The following is an 18,598-nucleotide window of genomic DNA, read 5'->3' as shown; positions in this document are numbered from 1 at the left end:
CAGTGGGTATAGCACGTGACTCTTGATGTTGGGGTGTGAGCTTGAGCCCATGTTGGGTGTAGAGATTACTTAAGAAAATAAAATCTTAAAAAAAATTTAAAATTAAATCATAAGTGGTAAGAAATATGATGAACACGAGGATTTTCTATAATTAAAAAGTAGGAATATGCCTCTCTCTTTTTCCAAAGGTTCTAAAATTAGTTATTGACAGGGCTCCAGCTTGCTCCCCACTCCTCTGTTCCCAACCACCCCCAAAGACTGAACTAGTCTAAAATCTGGGTGCATTTTCTAAGTTTTTAAAATAGTAGCACTATGCTGCTGTGATCACGTGAAGCTATATTTTCACTGTCACCTCTAACTTGTAGTAGTCCTCGGTAATTACATGGTGCTTTCCATCTGTAAGTCTGTAAACACATGATAAATGTTAACTCCTACTTCTCCCAGCACCTCTGTAGCTATAGGAAGAGTTTGCACGGTTTCTTTTAGCCCTGCATTTGGTCTGGTTTACCTATAGGTTTTGTTCGATGTTTGGTCTGGTTACATCTCATTGAGGTGTTCTTTCCTGTATGTGGAAGAGCCGGTCAACATGTGCTCTAAAGAAGCATGTTCTGTGCTGCCAAATGGAAACCCTAACGTCTCCGCAGAAGCAAGAAGCCGAAGGATCAGCCTCCTGACTAGAGGAAGCAGATACTGTGTAGCCTGTACAGTTTAGCCAGTTGTTTCTGTTTTGATTACAGATTACATTGCTAGGATAGTCAGAAGACATTCTGTGACAGAATGTAGCACTTTGTTTCTAATGCATATAATCTGCTCCTGACATTTAAAAGGAGAAATCCATCACTGCTTCTTTGGCCATAATTTTTTTTTAAGATTTTATTTATTTATTTTACAGAGAGAGAGGCAGCGAGAGAGGGAACACAAGCAAGGGGAGTGGGAGAGGAAGAAGCAGGCTTCCCGCTGAGCAGGGGCTCCCAGAACGCTGGGATCATGACCCGAGCTGAAGGCAGACGCTTACCGACTGAGCCAGCCAGGCACCCCTATGGCTTTTTCTTATTTATTGTAAAGAGTCATTTCTCCCTAAGATCTGTTTTTTTCCTTTTACATCCCGAAGAATGGAATATCAAGTAACTTTGAAATTTATACTAGTGAACTAGCCAGACTAGATGTTGAAGAGACTTATGGAACAAAACAAAGTAATTACTGTACAGTTTTAAATTTCTTTAGCCATCCATAGCTTTAATATATTGCTTCATTAAACAACATGATTTCAATTTATTATGCAAATGTAACAATTATTCCATTAAAAAAAATCTGTTAGATCGTGGCCTCTGTTTCTGTGGCACAATAAGTAATGTTGAATGTTCCATTTTTGTTTTTTGATTTGTTTATTTTGTCTTTAATGACAACCCATTTAAAGTGAAAGTCTTTAAAATGGTAGAATAACGTGATAACATGTTTTCACTGGTAATTTAATACTTGGATATAATGAGTTCATCTGAGAGATCTCATTAAAACAGCAAGGTGCCTGAATACCAAAGCTGAGATGTTTTTAATCACAGAATTATAGTAATTATACAAATCCCAAGATTTTCATCAGACAGAACAGGCTTCCAGAGCTAAACATGCACTTTAAACTTAGCACTAATAACTGTGTATTGTTCTAAATTATAGCAGAGAGACTCCTTGGGCCAACGGGAATATTGGAATTGAATTTTTAAGGAAAATTGAGAAATAAACTGTTTTGGTAATATAATGGTATCTGTAAGAGGTACATCACCAGGGTAATAGAAGAGGATGTGTGTGTGTGTGTGTGTGTGTGTGTGTGTGTGTGTAAGACATAGCAGGTGCATGTCAGATAAAGTCAATGAGCCATTATTGTTGACTATATTTTCAGCATAGAGAGAATGCTAGAAGGAGCACCTCTCTCTTCTCCCAGGGGTCCTGAAGTTGCTAATTGACAGGAGTCCTTCTTCCAGTCAGTCAATGGGACAGACCACCAGTAAGATTATTGACCCAGAATCTGGATCTTCTGGGTTGGATGACGACTCTGTAAAGAATAAATTAGTTATTGTGGGAATTATTTAAAATGTCAAATTTTTATAAAATGGTCGGGACATGGTACCCTCAAGGAGCTTGCATTTAAGAGAAGTTATATAAAAAGATGCACCTAGGAAGATTTTATAAAAAATCTCCCTAAGCAAGAAATTATATTTGCTCTATTTTCCATTTATCATTGTTTCTTTCTGTTTTCTGGCTCAGAAGGGTCAGGGAAGACGAGGAGAAGGGATTGAGGGGGAAGGGAGAACACTGAAAATGTGTGCTCTGAGGTGTCCGTAATGGGTGGAGGAGGAAGGAAGGGAGCCTGGGGCAAACCAAGAAGGCAGGTTAGGGTGGCTTCTCATGTGCTATGAGGGGTTTGGAGTTGAGGTGCACAGCATGTATTTGAATGAAAGGCTCTGCGATCTGTCTGGGTATTCCTGAGGATCAGTCAGGATACAGAATTCCTGCTAGAGGCTGGAGCAGAGACATGCCTGAGATTTGAGTCCTGACAAGACCAGTATTTCTGGTCTCTGTTCTCCCAACCCCATCCCTTTTCTGCAGTAAACTCATCATCCATGGTCTGCAAGCAGAATTGGGGAGTTAGCAGCAAGAACTGTCCCTGGGCTCTGTCTTATTATGTTATCATCCACATTTTTTATTTGCATATTTAAAGCTCCAGGGGCTTCCCCATCTCCTCATCAGAAAGTTTGAAGACCATTTTGAGTCAGCCCTCAGCCCTGCCCTGCGTGAGTGCACACAGGTGAGCGCAGGTAGGCCTCACCTTTTGCATCCATCGCTGCTAGGCAGGCCCTGGCTGGAGAAGTCCCTGCCTGCCCCTTCAGTTTCATTAAAGTTTTGCTTTTTCTCTTCTAACCATCAAAATAATACATGCCGTTGTGGAAAACGTATAAGCTAGGGAAAAATGTAGAGAAGCAGGAAAATCACAATTAATGCTTTCACCCAGAGGGAATTCACATTTTGCTGTATTTCCTTTGAATCTTTTTCCTGCGCCCTTTGTTAGTTATGTGCACGGCTCTGCACATGCACATGATTTAGAAACGTGTAACAGTATTTAATGCCCCGTCATAAGCATTTTCCGTCAGCCTCCTGGGACGCCTATTGAATATTGGTTGCCACGGTGAACATAAGGGTGTTACTGCCTTGATTAAGTGTTGTGGCCGTGTGGTCTCTTCCCAGGTCCCCTCCTGTGGTCTGCTGCTCACCCGGAAGGCTACGATGGGAATGAATGTGGACGCTGGGAGGCTTCACCCAACCAGTTGCTCCTGCCTAGAAGATCGTCCTTTCCAAGTAGGAAAACTGCTCCAGGCGGTGGTCGACGTCAAGAGACCAGACACACTGTAGAAGGAGATGGATGAAAGCAGCTTGGGGGGCCCCCGACACGTGCTCCCCGCGGTCTAGTCCAGGGAAGCCCTCCCGCGGGGCCCTGGCCTTCTGGAATGTGGCCGGGCGCGCACGCATGGCTGATTGCTGAGTGACGATGCTTCGCCGGGGGCTGCTCGCGTGGGTCTCTCGGGTGGTGGTTTTGCTCGTGCTCCTGTGCTGTGCCGTCTCCGTGCTCCACATGCTGGCCTGCACTCCGAAGGGGGACGAGGAGCAGCTGGGGCTGCCCAGGGCCAGCGGCCCCACGGGCAAGGAGGGGTACCAGGCGGCGCTGCAGGAGTGGGAAGAGCAGCACCGCAACTACGTCAGCAGTCTCCAGAGGCAGATCGCGCAGCTCAAGGACGAGCTGCGGCAGAGGGGCGAGTGGCTCAGGAGCGCGCAGTCTCCCGCCAGCGCCGCCGCGGGCCTGGGCCTGGAGCAGGGGCCCCCCGAGAAGACCCAGGCGGACCTGCTGGCCTTCCTGCGCTCGCAGGTGGACAAGGCGGAGGTGCACGCCGGCGTCAAGCTGGCCACGGAGTACGCCGCGGTGCCTTTCGATAGTTTCACGCTGCAGAAGGTGTACCAGCTGGAGACCGGCCTGACCCGCCACCCGGAGGAGAAACCCGTGAGGAAGGACAAGCGGGATGAGTTGGTGGAAGCTGTCGAGTCGGCCTTGGAGACCCTGAACAGCCCTGTGGAGGGCAGCCCCAATCAGCGCCCGTACTCGGCCTCGGACTTCATCGAAGGTTGGCAAGTTTGTGAATTGGGGTGGAGAGTGGAAGAAAAGGCACCTGGGTCCAGGCACCCAGGCAGGTCACAGCTGTAACAGGCTGGCCGCTGGCTTTGGGCATGGCTGGTGGAAAGGTTATGTGAGTGGCAGCAAGGGTCTATAGCATGGACTTTTATGTCTCAGAAATACCCGTTCTACTTACTTTCTCATGAAAATCGCACTTCTTGAGGGGACAGGTTCATCGCTCCCTGGCAGAAGGCAGAAGTTCTTGCTTTCATTAAAAAAAGAAAGAAAGCAAAACATAAACAAGAAACATTGAAACTCAAATCGAGGTTGGTAGGCAGTTTGAATGGATCTCTTCCCTGGGCCCTTCTCCTGGAGATCCATCCACCCACGAACAGGAGAGTGATTGCAAACATGTGGTCTACAGCGCTTACCACTTGCCAGACACTCTTCAAGGAACTTTATACTTACTGGTTCACTTTTTCTCCTTAATGACCCTGTTAGGAGGATGAGAAAACTGAGGTTCAGGTTAATTAAGTAAATGACCTAAGGGAGCTCAGTTAACAAGTGACAGAGCCAGGATTTCAACTTGGGAAGTCTGATTCCGGAGTCCACAGCCTTAACCACTAGGTTTTATTGTACAGACCATCAGGGTGCATGAACATTCATGAGATGAACGGCTCAGCTTTTTTTGTGGGCACAGAACAACCTACTATTAGTTTGTATTTTGTCTAATTTTAGAAGAAAGCAGCCTTGTCTTGTTTCTTGGAAGATTCATTAGTATCTTCTTACCAACTTTTCCCTTGTTACTGGGGCAAAGATCAACTAATAATTGGGGAGAGGAAATAACTTTCAAGGGCAGCCAGCTCTTCCCCCTGTTTCTAGAGAGAATCTCTTTCAACTTCCCAGCCATGTGGCTGCGTCCACGTCACCCTACTCCCAACTTCAGTTATATAACCGCCCTCTCATCAGCCTACAGGCAAGATGGACTCTAGTCATATCAGAAAGCCTCTTGCTGCTATCTACGCCTCTTCTCTTTGGACACTTCCCCATCTTCCGATTTTTTCCACTTTATATGTGAACCATATATCCATGCAATTTTGGTAGAGAATTATTTTTCATATACATCAAGCCAGGTAAAGAAGTCTTTTACAAGATCAAGCTTTTGGTTGTCAGGATTTTTTTTTTCTTGTTCCTCATTTATATGAGGTATTAAAGATGCCTAGCACATTTGGCAGCTAGCAAGTATAAGCACGTGGTTAGCACTCAGTCAGAGTTTGAAATATCATGATGTTGTGGCATCACATTTTATCATGCTTCGGTTTATGAAACCTTCCCACATACAGTATCTTTCTAGCTGACCCCCGGGGAAAGCCATTAAACATCCTTAAAAACCAAATCCTGGTTACCGCTCGCCCTGGATATGCTAGGGGAACTCCCACGCACAAAGCAATTTCAAAAGAACTTGATTACAAATCAATGCCTGCAATTTGGATTGTTTGCCCTTGTGATGTTTCATCTGCGCTCGTATTTGAAACCTCTGGCTGCTTTTGTGTGCAGTATCTTAATACACAAGGCCTGCAGTTCTCGCTTAGCAGCGACACGGCCTTCGGTGCCTGAGCTTCTTTTCTCTGAGATATGGCTGGCTCTCTGTCAGAGATGCCATTCTCCCAGCTACCCAGCGTTGCTTCCGTGTGTGGCGCCCAGCCTCTGTCGGAAGGCAGATCCGTCCACACATGGCTTCCACATTTTGTGAAAGTCTAGTCAGCTGTTTTCCTAGGATGATAACTGAGTTGCCGACCCAGAACGAGTGGGGGGATTCCTTGCGTTTCAAGAAATAATAAGAGCACACGAATGCTTCCAGATGATAATAGTTATGCAAATCTTAAAGCTGACTGTGAGGCACATGGCATGATGACATGAGCATGGGGAGCTGTGTGACTTTGACCAAGACCCTTAAGCCCCATCGAGACTTGGTTTCCTCATCTGTCCTTAGGGACTTGATTTAATGTCCTCCAACGCCCTGCCCGCCCCAACCCTCTGCAAAACACAAAGCACGGCTTCAACTTTTTTTCTTCTTAGCTTCTCCCAGCGACCATCCCTGAAGGGTACTCTGCCACCCACTGTGCTGGGTGACCAGGACATGCCACCAACCCTTTGGGATCTTCCTCTATAAGAGGAGGAATTCAGGTAGATTACCAGGTGTGGACTGACTGTGGCCACTTCCTAGGGTGGTGTGAAGTTTGCAGAGGGAGAACACCACACTGATGGCGATGTATTATCTAATTGATGTAATTGTTTTCTGTCTCTAAAACAGAGAGAACAGCATGTGCCTCCCTCTTCCCTTCCCTCGGAGTTTTGTTGGCATCGATTTTTGCATTGGCTTCTTACATAAGAGCATGATTTTTTTTTTAAAAACTATCTGGGAAAAGAAGTTAAAGTAGAAAAATGTGATCAAATCCTGTGCCTTAGGATGCCTAAATGTGTATCTCCTCAAGTGAACAGAAGATCTTTATGTTTGTAGTTTAGCTGTTCCTTCAGGATGGGAGATACAGACTCCTGTTTAACTCCAAGTGGCATAACTTCTGGCTTTGCTTTCCCATTTTTCAGTAGAACTCTTGGACATAAATCTGACATGGTTCCATAAAACAATGTAGCTTTCCAAATCATTCCTCTTTCACAAGCCAAGCGTCTGAGAATATGAACCTGCACGAGGCATTTGTGTCTACTGTCTCCATAGAGTTGCTCTTCTGCCTGCCCTCCTCCAGCTTCCGCAGCTTGGTGGTGGCCAGAGTGGGTCACATACTAGCAGAGTGGGTCTGGGGATGGGGTGGAGCCAAGCCATGATCCACAAGAAAGTGAAGGTTTTGCGGGCACCCTGAGATGCATTTAAAGCCAGGGGCATCGAAGTCGCTGTAAAACCTTAGTAGTTCTTCTGTTGTAAATCCTTGCCTTCTGTGCTCGATGACCAACACCTTGTGCTTTCTGGGAAAGAAAGCTAAGGCAAGGAGTGAAGATGGAGTGTTTGACTTCCATTGTTTGTGTCTCACTCTAACCTTTAAGGGACACCCTGTGACCCCTGTGCTAAAGCTGTTTTGGACAAGTCAAATCCATTTCCACGTCCTGGGTACTGAGAGAGCAAGGTGGTTGGGGCGGTGAGGACAGGAAGCAGGCTCTTTCCACAGCACGCATTTCGGTCATATGCTTCTTTGACAGCAGCTTTGTGACTGGGGGTAGAAAAGGGAAGGCAGGCATTGGGATGCGTTTCTGGCCATTTCTGGGGATCTTCGTGCAGAAATAGGGGAGAGTTGGGGTGAGAGTGGGAGGGAGATTCTGCACAGTGGGTGTGTCTAACCTGTTTCAGGGTGCGGGGAGAGGTACTGGCAGGCGGGACAGCAGAGGACTTTGGGTCCTGAGTTGGGCCTTGGATCTCAGCCAGCATCTCCAGGGCAGTGAGGGCGTTAGAGCTCAGGACAGCCCTTCTGACCGTCTCTCACCTCACTGTGCACTGGAGTGACCTGGTTGGCTCACTTCTAAGTTCTAAGTAGTCCTATGGGATATTGGGTTCCTCTGTCACTCACCTTCTATTCCACTTCCTACCTCAGATCTCTGCCTTTGTTTGCTGGTGCATTAAGGTCCTTTAAGGAGGGAGAAATGCTTTTTATTCTGAAATCAGAGATAAAAGGCTTAAGTGCACATAAATGGTTTGAGGCTACACTTTGAAGAGGGAATTCTCCCTGCGGTGATGGTGGGAGAGAAGGTGGTCTAGCCTGGGATTCGGTCAGTGGGCAGGCGTCCAGCCCTCCACCACGGCAAGGGGAAGAGGCCCATGCTAGAATAAATGCTCTGCTGTTGTAGAATATTTTGAAATTCTTAATAATTTTGAAACGGGGGACCTTATGTTTTCATTTGCACAGAGCCCTACAAACTAGGTAACAAGTCCCAATTCCAAGGCTGAGGGGATGGGAGGAAAAGGTGAAGAAAGAGGGAGGCAGAATGAGGGGGTGAGCTGTGTGGTCCGGCGCCTTTGCGGAGGGTCAGCTCTGTCGACCTTCGGTGTGCTGAGATAAATGGAACCTGTGTTTGACATACATCCTATGTGTACAAGGTATTTTGTCACAACACTGCAGAAGCTGGCAAGTCTGACTTTTTGGTGTATTTTCATTGTGCTTGTGCAAGGCAGTTCTGTTCCCAGGAGATTTTTTCAAAAATTGAGGTTGTCACTGTTCTCCTGCCTTGTTTCCTGTCAAGAACAGGCTACAAGAGCACCTGTGAAAGTGAGGGATGTCTGGACAGACTTGGCTCTAGTGGGAGCAGGCAGCAAAGGCTCAATGGAGAGAGGGTCTGAACAGGGGCCTCACACAAAGTGGAAGGATGTGTGCGGTGGAGGAGAGGGAGACCCAGGCAAGGAGCCCCTTCACAGGAATGTGTGGCCAGGGCTGTTGCTCAGACTTTGGCCTGCTTAGCTTATTCAGGAAGGAAGCATTGTTTATAGACCCCTAGTTTATCCCCTGTTAGAGTCATGGGTGAGGTCCTGCACCAAAGCATAATCAACACGGATGGATAGGACCCCTGTTATTTGTGCAGAGTGTCCCCAGCTGTTTTGGGGGTTGGGAAAGGAGGCTAAATCTAGGTCTCAGGCTTGAAAGACCTGATTATGTACATGGGGATGCACCAGTCTGAGTGATGAGGGTTCAGTGGGGGGTACTCTTCATGTTGTGGACTTCAGAATTGGTGGCTAGGTGCAAACCAGATAGTCAGGGAAGATGTCAGATGAGGCTGGACCTGAGCTGGTCTCTAAGCTGAGAAGGGGTTACCAGAGAGGGAATGAGGCAGCAAGGGGAGGGGTATCAGAAAGCCAACTGACTCCAGAGTACGGTTGGGGTATAGGATAGCGTGGAAACCAGCCTAGTCAGCATGCAGGACCCGAGAGTCACTAGGAGCGGACTTCACAAGGTCGCTGAGGGCTGGGCATAGGCGTTTAGCTCAACAGGGAGCATCTGGGTCTGGAGTTAGGTCAGTCCTCAGGAGGCAGCGAGCTCAGCTCTTGGGTCCCAAATAGCCCTCCTCCTCCTTCTGCTTATAGTGGTTCCCAAGTGCTCAAACAATTCAATGTCTTGGAGGTCCCCGTGCTCAGAGACGGGGACTGCCATGGCTTAGCCCAGCTGTCCTTATGTCCGTGCACTGGGCACTAACTCTGATGGTTCATACACGCTGGTTTATTTAATCCCCTCTCCACCAGACAGGTAGACATGCTCATTACCTCTGTCTCACACCAAGGTTGCTCATCTGGTGGATGTCAGTGCCAAGAATCCAGGGCTTTCGATCTCAGCTCCCCACCGTGCCGTGTCTCACCTCTGATGGTCTCTGACCCAATACACGCTCCCCTGGTCCCGGAATGAGGTGGGCAAATTTTTTAAAACACATCCAAGATGTGCAGACACCCTTGGGGGAGGTCCTACAGTAGTCAGTTGTGTAAGATTGTGAAGAAATTTTAATAGGAAGAGAAGGAAAAACACGAGCTCCTGGGGGAGACAAGCAGACGGAGACACAGGAAGAAGCTGCCAAAGAGAAATCCTTCACCAAACTGAGGGCGGAACTGACAGCGTCTAGGAGCCGTTAGCACAAAAAGCCTTATTTAAACTGCTCAGACATGCATTTCTTCTCAGAATCATTACAGCTTTATTGAAAAGGGTTTGAAAGAGGAGTGAATATTGAATTCAAAACAGCTAGCTGAAAGCTGTTGGGGAGCTGTTTGGCATGCCTGTCCGTTCTTTAAAAGACAGGGTTTACTTTTTTTTTTAAGATTATTTATTCGAGAGAGGGAGGAAGAGCAGGAGGAAGTGCAGAGGGAGAGGGAGTGAGAATCTCCTGCAGGCTCCCCCTAGAGCAGCGAGCCTGACACGGGACTTGATCCTGGGTCCCCAGGATTATGACCTGAGGTGAAATCAAGAGTCAGACACTTAATTGATGAGTCACCCAGGAGCCCCTTACCTTTTTATTATCGTCTCCAAAACATACTGCCTGACCTAGGTAATCCTGGAGGACTCCACAGTCTAATCCCAGCTTAGCTTTTCAACTTCATTTCCTCCTGCTCCCTCCTGCCCCTCCTGTCCTGCCACCGCATCCTTTTTCTCTTGTGCCTACGCTGACACTCCTTCCCTGTGCCTGTTCCTTCAGCAGAAAGACCCGGGCTCCCAACCTCTCTGCCCAGTGTCCTACATTCATAAGATGTTCTTCTCTGAAACCTGTTCTCATTCTTCCAGCTGAACTTCCTGCTCGTTCCGCCCAACATGACATACTGTATGGTGCTTTCTCCATCTGGTTTTATAGCTCTTCCTTTAGACTCAGCCCATCTTTACTGGTAACTTCTAGCAATAGTTGCAGCCTGCAGAACAGTCTTCCCCATTAGGGAGCCAGCTGCAGGAGCCTAAAAGTCTGACTCCACCAAGGTCCGCCTGCGTGTATGCAGAGCAGGAGCCTGGCCTCCTGACTCTTTTCGCCGCTTGTGTGCCCTGTACTCCCAGAGCACCGGAGCCACGCCCCACGCAGCTTCCAGCTCCCTTCTAGACATAGACGCTGCACAGTTAGTATGTATCAAAGAAATTGCTTTAAACCTTTTTGACTAAAAGTGTATTTAAAATCCTAGGTATGCAGGGCGACTGGGTGGCTCAGTTGGTTAAGTGTCTGCCTTCTACTCAGGGTGTGATCCCAGGGTCCTAGAATCGAGTCCTTCAATGGCGCCCTGCTCAGCAAGGTCTGCTGCTCCCTCTGCTCCTCCTCCCGCTCATTCTCTCAATCTCTCTCTCCGTCTCTCAAATAAATAAATAAATAAAATCTTTAAAAAAAAAATAAAACCCTAGGTATGCACAATACTCACCTTACAAATCTGCTCGGCTCTGAAATTTCCATCGTAAATTAGGTGTTTGGATTAGAGCATATTTTCCATACAAGTAATACTGTAAATACTACTTGGGTTCCTTGGACAGACCACAAATCTGATTTAAACTCCAAATTCGAACAAACTGGTGCTTGCCAGAGGGGATGTTGGGGGGTGGCTGGGGAGTGGGAGGGGCAGGCTTCCAGGTATGGGATGCATAAGTCATGGGAATGAAAGGTACAGCATAGGGAATATAGTCAACGGGATTGTAATAGCATGTGTGGTGACAGACGGTAGCTGGACTTGTGAGCACAACATAGTGTGTAGACTTGTGGAATCTACCTGAAACTAACATAGCTTTGTGTGTCTACTATACTTCAGTAGAAAAGGGAAGTTATGCTGCCCCAATTTTTTAAATAAATAAATAAATAAAAGCAAAACAAAAGCTAAATAAACAAACTCCAAACTCAAGAACACAAATGAGAAATGAGAAATAAGTAAGTGTGGAGAGTACTTTAGAAGTTATTTTCATTTTCTGTCCTAGGCATTACTAGTACATTCTCAATGTAGTACCTAAGAATAAAGCCATTTTCAAAACCTATTTATTTTGAAATATTTTAGAATTACTGAAGAGTTGCAAAAATAGCAGAGTTTCTGTATACACGCTTTACCCAGTTTCCCCCGATGTCAACATTTTACATGACCATGGTGCAGTTATCAAAACGAGGAAGATGGCATTGGTACAGAACCATTAGCTAAATTATTCCTAGGTTTTATTTTGTTTTTGTATTTCTCCTGCTTGGTATTCTCTGAGCTTCTTAGATCTGTGGTTTGCTGTCTGTCATTCATTTTGGGAAATTCTGATTCAGTAGTTCTTCAAATATTTCTTTGCTCCATTCCTTCTCTCTTCTTCTGGAATTCCAATTATGTGCATGTCACACTGCTTGACATTGCCTCACAGCTCTTGGATATTCTGTTTCTTTGTTTTCACTTTTTTACTCTTTGTGTTTCAGTCTGGATAACTTTTAGTGACCCACCTCCAGTTAACTGATTCTTCCCTTAGCAGAGAGAGGGTCACTTATGAGCCCACCATCCAAGTCATTCTTTGTCTCTATTACTGTATTTTTTAATTTCTGCATTTCCATTTGATTCTTATAGCTTCCGTCTCCCTGCTGAAATTACCTGATTGCCCATGTTGTCCACTTTTTCCTCTAGAGTCTTTAACATATTGATCATAGCTATTTTAAATTCCTTGTTGGATGATTCCAGCATCTCTGTCCTATCCGGGTCTGGTTCTGATGATCGCTGTGTGTCTCAGATTTTTTCCTGCCTCATAATTTTTGTTGAAAACCAGACATCTTGTGTAGCTAACAGAGACTGAAGTGGTGTTTATCCCTGGAGATGGCACATTTTCCTTCTCCTAGGCCTTTAGTGTGTGTGTGTGTGGGGGGGGAGTTCATCTTGTCAGCAGTGGGGCTGGGTTTGAGGTTTGTTGTTGCTATGGTTACCGTCAGAGCGCCACAGCCTTCGGATTCCTTTTGTGATACCTTGTGTTTAGAGTGGAAGTTGTTTTGCTTGAGCATCCTCTTCTCAGCCCTGCAATTTAGGTCTTCCCTCGTCACCTCAGAGAAGGTCTTCTGGCACTTCTCTCCTGTCCCTCCCGGCACGTCTGTTACTTGTTACTCAGGCTTGTTGGCTTTGCCCTGCAGGAGGGTGGGCAAGTCCCTGGTGTTCTGACTTCATCTCAGTCTTACACAGGCACTGTGTCACTAGGTCTTGGGATGTTCTCCTGATCCACCTGCAGGAATAGGCTTTTTTATTTCTCCCTTCCCCTAGTTGCAGTGAGTTTCACCAGTTCCTTGAGGGTGGGAATGTTCTTTGCCTAAGCTTTTTGTTCCAAGGAGAGAAGGCAGGAGAGACTGAAACAGGAGGAATTTCTTGCCCCCTCCCACATGGCTGCTGTCCTCTCCCCTGGCCTGTACCACATAGATTTTTTTTTCTTTTTCTTTTTTAAAATTGGAGTATAATTGACATACAATATCCTTTCAGTTTCAGGTGCGTGTATATTACAAAATGATCCCCATCTGTCACCATACAAGTTATTACAATATTACTGACTGTATTACCTATGCTGTGTGTTACATCCCTGTGATTTATTCATTTTATAACTGGAAGTTTATACCTCTTAATCCCCTTCATCTATTTTGCTCCCCTCTCCACTCTGGGAGCTAACGGTTTGTTTCCTGTGTCAGTGAATATTTCTGTTTTGTTTGTTTATTTGTTTTGTTTTTTAGACTCCACATTATAAGTGAAATTACATGATATTTATCTTTCTTTCTCTGTCTGACATTTTACATAACATAATACCCTCTGGGTCCATCCATATTGTCAAAAATAGCAAGATTTATTCTTTATATCTACCTACTTATATGCCACATTTCCTTCATCTATTGATATCTTCATCTATATTATCTTTATCTATTGATAGACACTTATGTTGCTTCCATATCTCGGCTATTGTAAATAATGCTGCTGTGAACATGGGGGTTTATATACCTCTTTGATTGGTAATTTCATTTTCTTCAGAAGGAGAATTGCTGGATTGTATGACAGTTCTGTTTTTAATTTTTTGAGGCATCTCCATACTGTTTTCCATAGTGGCTTCACTCCTTTATGTTCCTCTCAGCAGAGTACAAGCGTTCCCTTTTCTCCTCATCCTCACCAACACTTGTTATTTATTTATTTTTTGATAATCTTCAGTCTGACAGATGTGAGGCACTATCGCATTTGCATTTCCCTGATGATGAGTGCTATTGAAAATCTTTTCACATGTCTGTTGGCCATTGGTATGTCTTCTTTATTTTATTTTATTCTATTTATTATATTATGTCTTCTTTGGAAAAGTATCTCTCAGGTTCTCTGCCTATTGTTTAATCAGCATTCTTGGGTTTTGATGTTAAGTTGTGTGAGTTATTTATATATTTTGCTTATTACTTCTTATTGGATGTGTGATTTGCAAATATCCTCTCCCATTCAATAGGTTGCCTTTTCATTTTGTTGATGGTTTCCTTCACTGTGCAAAACCTTTTTCGTTTGATATCGTCACATTTGTTTATTTTAGCTTTTGTTGTCTTTACCTGAGAAGACTGGTCCAAAAAAAAACATTGCTTGAGACTAATGTCAAAGAGTTTACTGCCTATGTTTTCTTCTAAGAGTTTCATGGTTTCAGGTTTTACATTCAAGTCTTTAATCTGTTTTGAATTTATTTTTGTACAGGGTGTAAGATAATGGTCTGTTTCATTCTTTTGGGTATAGATGTCCAGTCTTCCCAACACCATTTATTGAAGAGACTGTCTTTTCCACATTGTATATTCTTGCCTCCTTTGTCATAGATTAATTGGCCATATATGTGAGGTTTATTTCTGGGTTCTCTATTGTGTTCCATTAATTTAAAGTCTGTTTTTGTGCCAGTACCATGCTGTTTTGATTACTATAGATTTGTAGTATAGTTTGTATAGTTTGAAGTGTGATACTTTCAGCTTTGTTCTTCTTTCTCAAGATTGCTTTGGCTATTTGGGGTCTTTCATGGTTCCATTCAGATTTTTTAAAAAATTAATTAATTAATTAATTATTTTTTGAATCCTTTGAGACTTTATTGAACTGCTACAGTGATGTAAAGTTCCATGATTCATTGTTTGTGTATAACACCCAGTGTTCCATGCAATACGTGCCCTCCTTAATACCCATCACCAGACTAGCCCATCCCCCCACCCCTTCCCCTCTGGGATCCATTCAGATTTTAGGATTATTTTTTCTGGTTCTGTGAAAAATGCTCTTGGTATTTTGATGGAGATTGCATTGAATTGATGGATTTCTTTGGGTAGTATGGACATTTTAACAACATTAATTCTTCCAATCTATGAACATGGAATATATTTCTATTTATTTGTGTCATCTTTAATTTCTTTCATCAGTATCTTCTAGTTTTCAGAGTACAGGTTTTTTTACCTCCTTGATTAAATTTATTCCTAAGTATTTTATTCTTTTTGGTGCCTTTGTAAATGAGATTGTTTTCTTAATTTCTCTTTATGAAAGCTCTTTATTAATGTCTAGAAATGCAACTGATTATGTTGATTTTGTAACCTGTGACTTTACTGAATTCTTTATTAGTTCTAATAGTTTTTTGGTGGAGTCTTTAGAATTTTCTATATGAAGAATCTTGTCCCCTGCAAATAGTGACAGTTTTACTTCTTCCTTTCCAATTTGGATGCCTTTAATCAATCTTTCTTTCTTTCTTATCCTTTCTTTCTTCTTTCTTTCTTTCTTTCTTTCTTTCTTTCTTCTTTCTTTCTTTCTTTCTTTCTTTCTTTCTTTCTTTCTTTCTTTTCTTTCTTTCTTTCTTTCTTCTCCTTTATTTTTTTGCTTAATTGCTGTGGCTAGGACTTCCAATATGATGTTGAAAAGAAGTGGTGAGAATGGTTTTCCTTTTCTTGTTCCTGGTCTTAGAGGAAAAGCTTTCCATTTTTTTACCATTGAGCATGATGTTAGCTGTGGGTTTTCATATATGGTCTTTATTATGTTAAGGTATGTTCCTTTTATACCCATTTTATTGAGAGTTATTTTTCATAAGTGGGTATTGAATTTTGTCAGATTTTTTTTTACATCTATTAACGATGATCACTTTTTATCCTTCATTTTCTCAACGTGGTATATCATGTTGATTGAATTGCAGATAAATCTCACTTGATCATGGTGTATGATCCCTTTAATGTGTTTTAATATATTTAATTTGCTAATATTTTGTTGAAGATTTTTGCATCTATGCTCATCAGGGATATTGGCTTGTAATTTTCTTTTTTCTTTCTTTCTTTCTTTTTTTTTAACTGATGCTCTTGTGTGGTTTTGGAATCAGAGTATTGCTGGCATCACAAAATGAGTTTGGAAGCATTCCTTCCTCTTCAATTTTTTGGAATAATTTGAGAAGGATAGGTACTAATTCTTCTTTATATTTTGGTAGAATCCGTTTGTGAAGCCATCTGGTCCTGGACTTGTATTTTTGGTGAGTTTTTAAATTACTGATTCAGTTTCATTACTTGTTATTGGTCTATTCCAATTTTCTATTTCTTTGTGATTCAGTTTTGGAAGGTTGTGTGTTTCTAGGAATTTATCCACTTTTTACCTAGGTTTTTCAATTTGTTGGCATATTTCAGTTTGTTGGTAGTAGTCTCTTATGATCCTTTGTATTTCTGTGCTTTCATTTGTAACCTCTTCTTTCATTTCTGACTTTATTTATTTGGGCCCTCTATCTTTTTATCTTGATGAGTCTGGCTAGGTGTTTATTAATTTTATCATTACAAATAACCAGCTTTTAGTTTCATTGATCTTTTCTATTGCTTTTTAGTCTCTATTTCACTTATTTCCACTCTGATATTTATTATATCCTTCCTTCTACTGACTTTGGGCTTTGTTTATGCTTCATATGAACACTTTAAGGCTTTCTGATTTTCCTTTGAGTACTTAATGAAATTCCTGGAGAAAGAGCCTGCAAGAGAGTACAGAGTTCTCTAATTTTTGAACCCTAGGGGCTTCCCTTTTTTGCCAGCTGGCTCTTAGCCTCCATCACTCTGTTAATTACTTTTTACCAGTGTCCAGTTTCACCTTTCCCAATAAGTGAGTGCTCAGGTCTCTTCCCTACCTGTGCTCTCTCCTGCCTCTCCTTAGGTTTTAGGCCAGCTCTTTGTTCTGTGAACTTTGCTCTCCACTAAGTCAAAAGAATCTTGCATTTGAAATCAGTCAGCTATTTTTTCATTGTAACAGATGCTTCTTCAATGAGCTCATTATATCCTGGAGTAGAAGCAGAAGTGAGAAACCACTTCTTAAAATAATAATTTAAAACATGTTGATTATTTTGTCTACTTCTATTTCTCTACTAATCAATCATTGGTTCTCAAATCTAGTTTCAACCATCATACACAATCCAACAGTTTAAAAGAACTTAATTATATTGATTTTACTGAGTGAGGATGCTGTGGTAACATCCCAAATCTGGAAGTCTATTCTTAGAAGATTTACTCTGAGTGAAAACCTCAAATTCCATGATCTATTTTCTGTGGCCAACAATCAAAGGAATGGCATTGTTAATTAATAGCCTATCTTGTACTATAACTCTATTCTTTTTTTAAAAAAAGATTTTATTTATTTATTTGACAGAGAGAGACAGCCAGCGAGAGAGGGAACACAAGCAGGGGGAGTGGGAGAGAAAGAAGCAGGCTCCTGGGGGAGGAGCCTGATGTGGGACTCGATTCCAGAACGCTGGGATCACGCCCTGAGCCGAAGGCAGACGCTTAACGACAGCGCCACCCAGGCGTCCCATATAACTCTATTCTTTATTGGAAATTCAATGTTTAAGTTTTGGACACTTGGATTTTTTTCTCAAATGTTATATTATCATACGAAGTAAAATTATTCTTATTGTGACAATTTATAATTTACAAATACACATCCCCAAATTAGTGGTGTTGAGCCATCCCTGTCTTCTTCATTGCTAGAATTTGGAGTTATTATTTTCCATCTATGTCTTCCTTTCCCCTTCTAGGATCCCTATTATCCTCATGCCAGTGTTGATATCAGTCCTATGTCAACCAGATTGGGGAGTTAGAAGGGTAGTAGAGGGAAGGGAAAAGGTAGCATCTTGTTCCCACCTCAAATATCCATCTTTTTCCTGCATTTCCCTTCCCCCTGCAGGCCTGGAGACACGTTGGTGACTCAAGTATCAATGCCAGCTGCCCCATCTCCTTATCACCACTGCACACAAACCCTCAGTTAGGAAATAAGCCAAGACTTTAAAACCCCAGGAGGCTATTCATTACCTCTGAACCCTGTCATGCCCCTCCCTCTGGGGACTTAATCCCAGGCACTCACCTCTGCTTCCTTCCATCCCTGCACCTGTCCGCCTGAGCTGGAGTTCCAACTTTTGAAGTTATAAATGGGAATGGAATTCATAGTTATGTGCTCGGGTTGATTTATAAGGCACAATAAATGCTATACCACAGGCACATAATGGGTTAAAGAGATTTTTGTGGGCTGGTGTGAGGACTTCACCACAACAGATCATATTGTTTCTATGCCTTCTGAGTGACTTACAAATAACACTTTGAGCATAACCTATTTATAAATAGAGGACTACCCCCTGTGTTTCCTTTGCATTGTGAATGTTGCTGCCAGTGACAGCCAGTGTTTTTCCTGCACTGAAAGTCAGAATCTCTCTGATTTAGCCAGGAAAAGGGAGCATATGGATGGCAACGATGAGACTATTTTGACTGTAAGCAAGAGACGGGGTCTGTGAAGTGTCTTTCCTTTCTCCATCTGTTTCCATTGAGGTTGCTGGTCAGAAGTCAGTATCTACAGAGAGATATGGGCTGCTGCTTCTTCAGAGTGAAAGGTCTGCTAAGACTCTGCCAGATGATTGTACTCTCATTATAGGACCTGTAGGAGCTGAGGTGGGAGAGAGGTAAACACCAAGAAGAATGGCTCCATCATGGAAATGTTTGCCTAAATCCTACCTG

General features: G+C 43.2%; 1 protein-coding gene across 1 annotated transcript in view; it reads left to right on the top strand.

The window, feature by feature from the left end:
- Window positions 1–586: 586 nt before the first annotated feature.
- Window positions 587–18,598, top strand: part of CSGALNACT1 (chondroitin sulfate N-acetylgalactosaminyltransferase 1) — a 103,694-nt gene continuing 85,682 nt past the window's right edge. The window contains exons 1-3 of the mRNA XM_034647774.1: window positions 587–701; window positions 3,238–3,348; window positions 3,534–4,166. Coding sequence (XP_034503665.1) covers window positions 587–701; window positions 3,238–3,348; window positions 3,534–4,166 — 859 coding nt within the window. The remainder of the gene's footprint in view (window positions 702–3,237; window positions 3,349–3,533; window positions 4,167–18,598) is intronic.

Source organism: Ailuropoda melanoleuca, chromosome 18 (assembly GCF_002007445.2).
Source record: "Ailuropoda melanoleuca isolate Jingjing chromosome 18, ASM200744v2, whole genome shotgun sequence".
NCBI lineage: Eukaryota > Metazoa > Chordata > Mammalia > Carnivora > Ursidae > Ailuropoda > Ailuropoda melanoleuca.
Note: the sequence above shows the minus strand (reverse complement) of the source record. Positions and strands in the feature narration are given on the sequence as shown.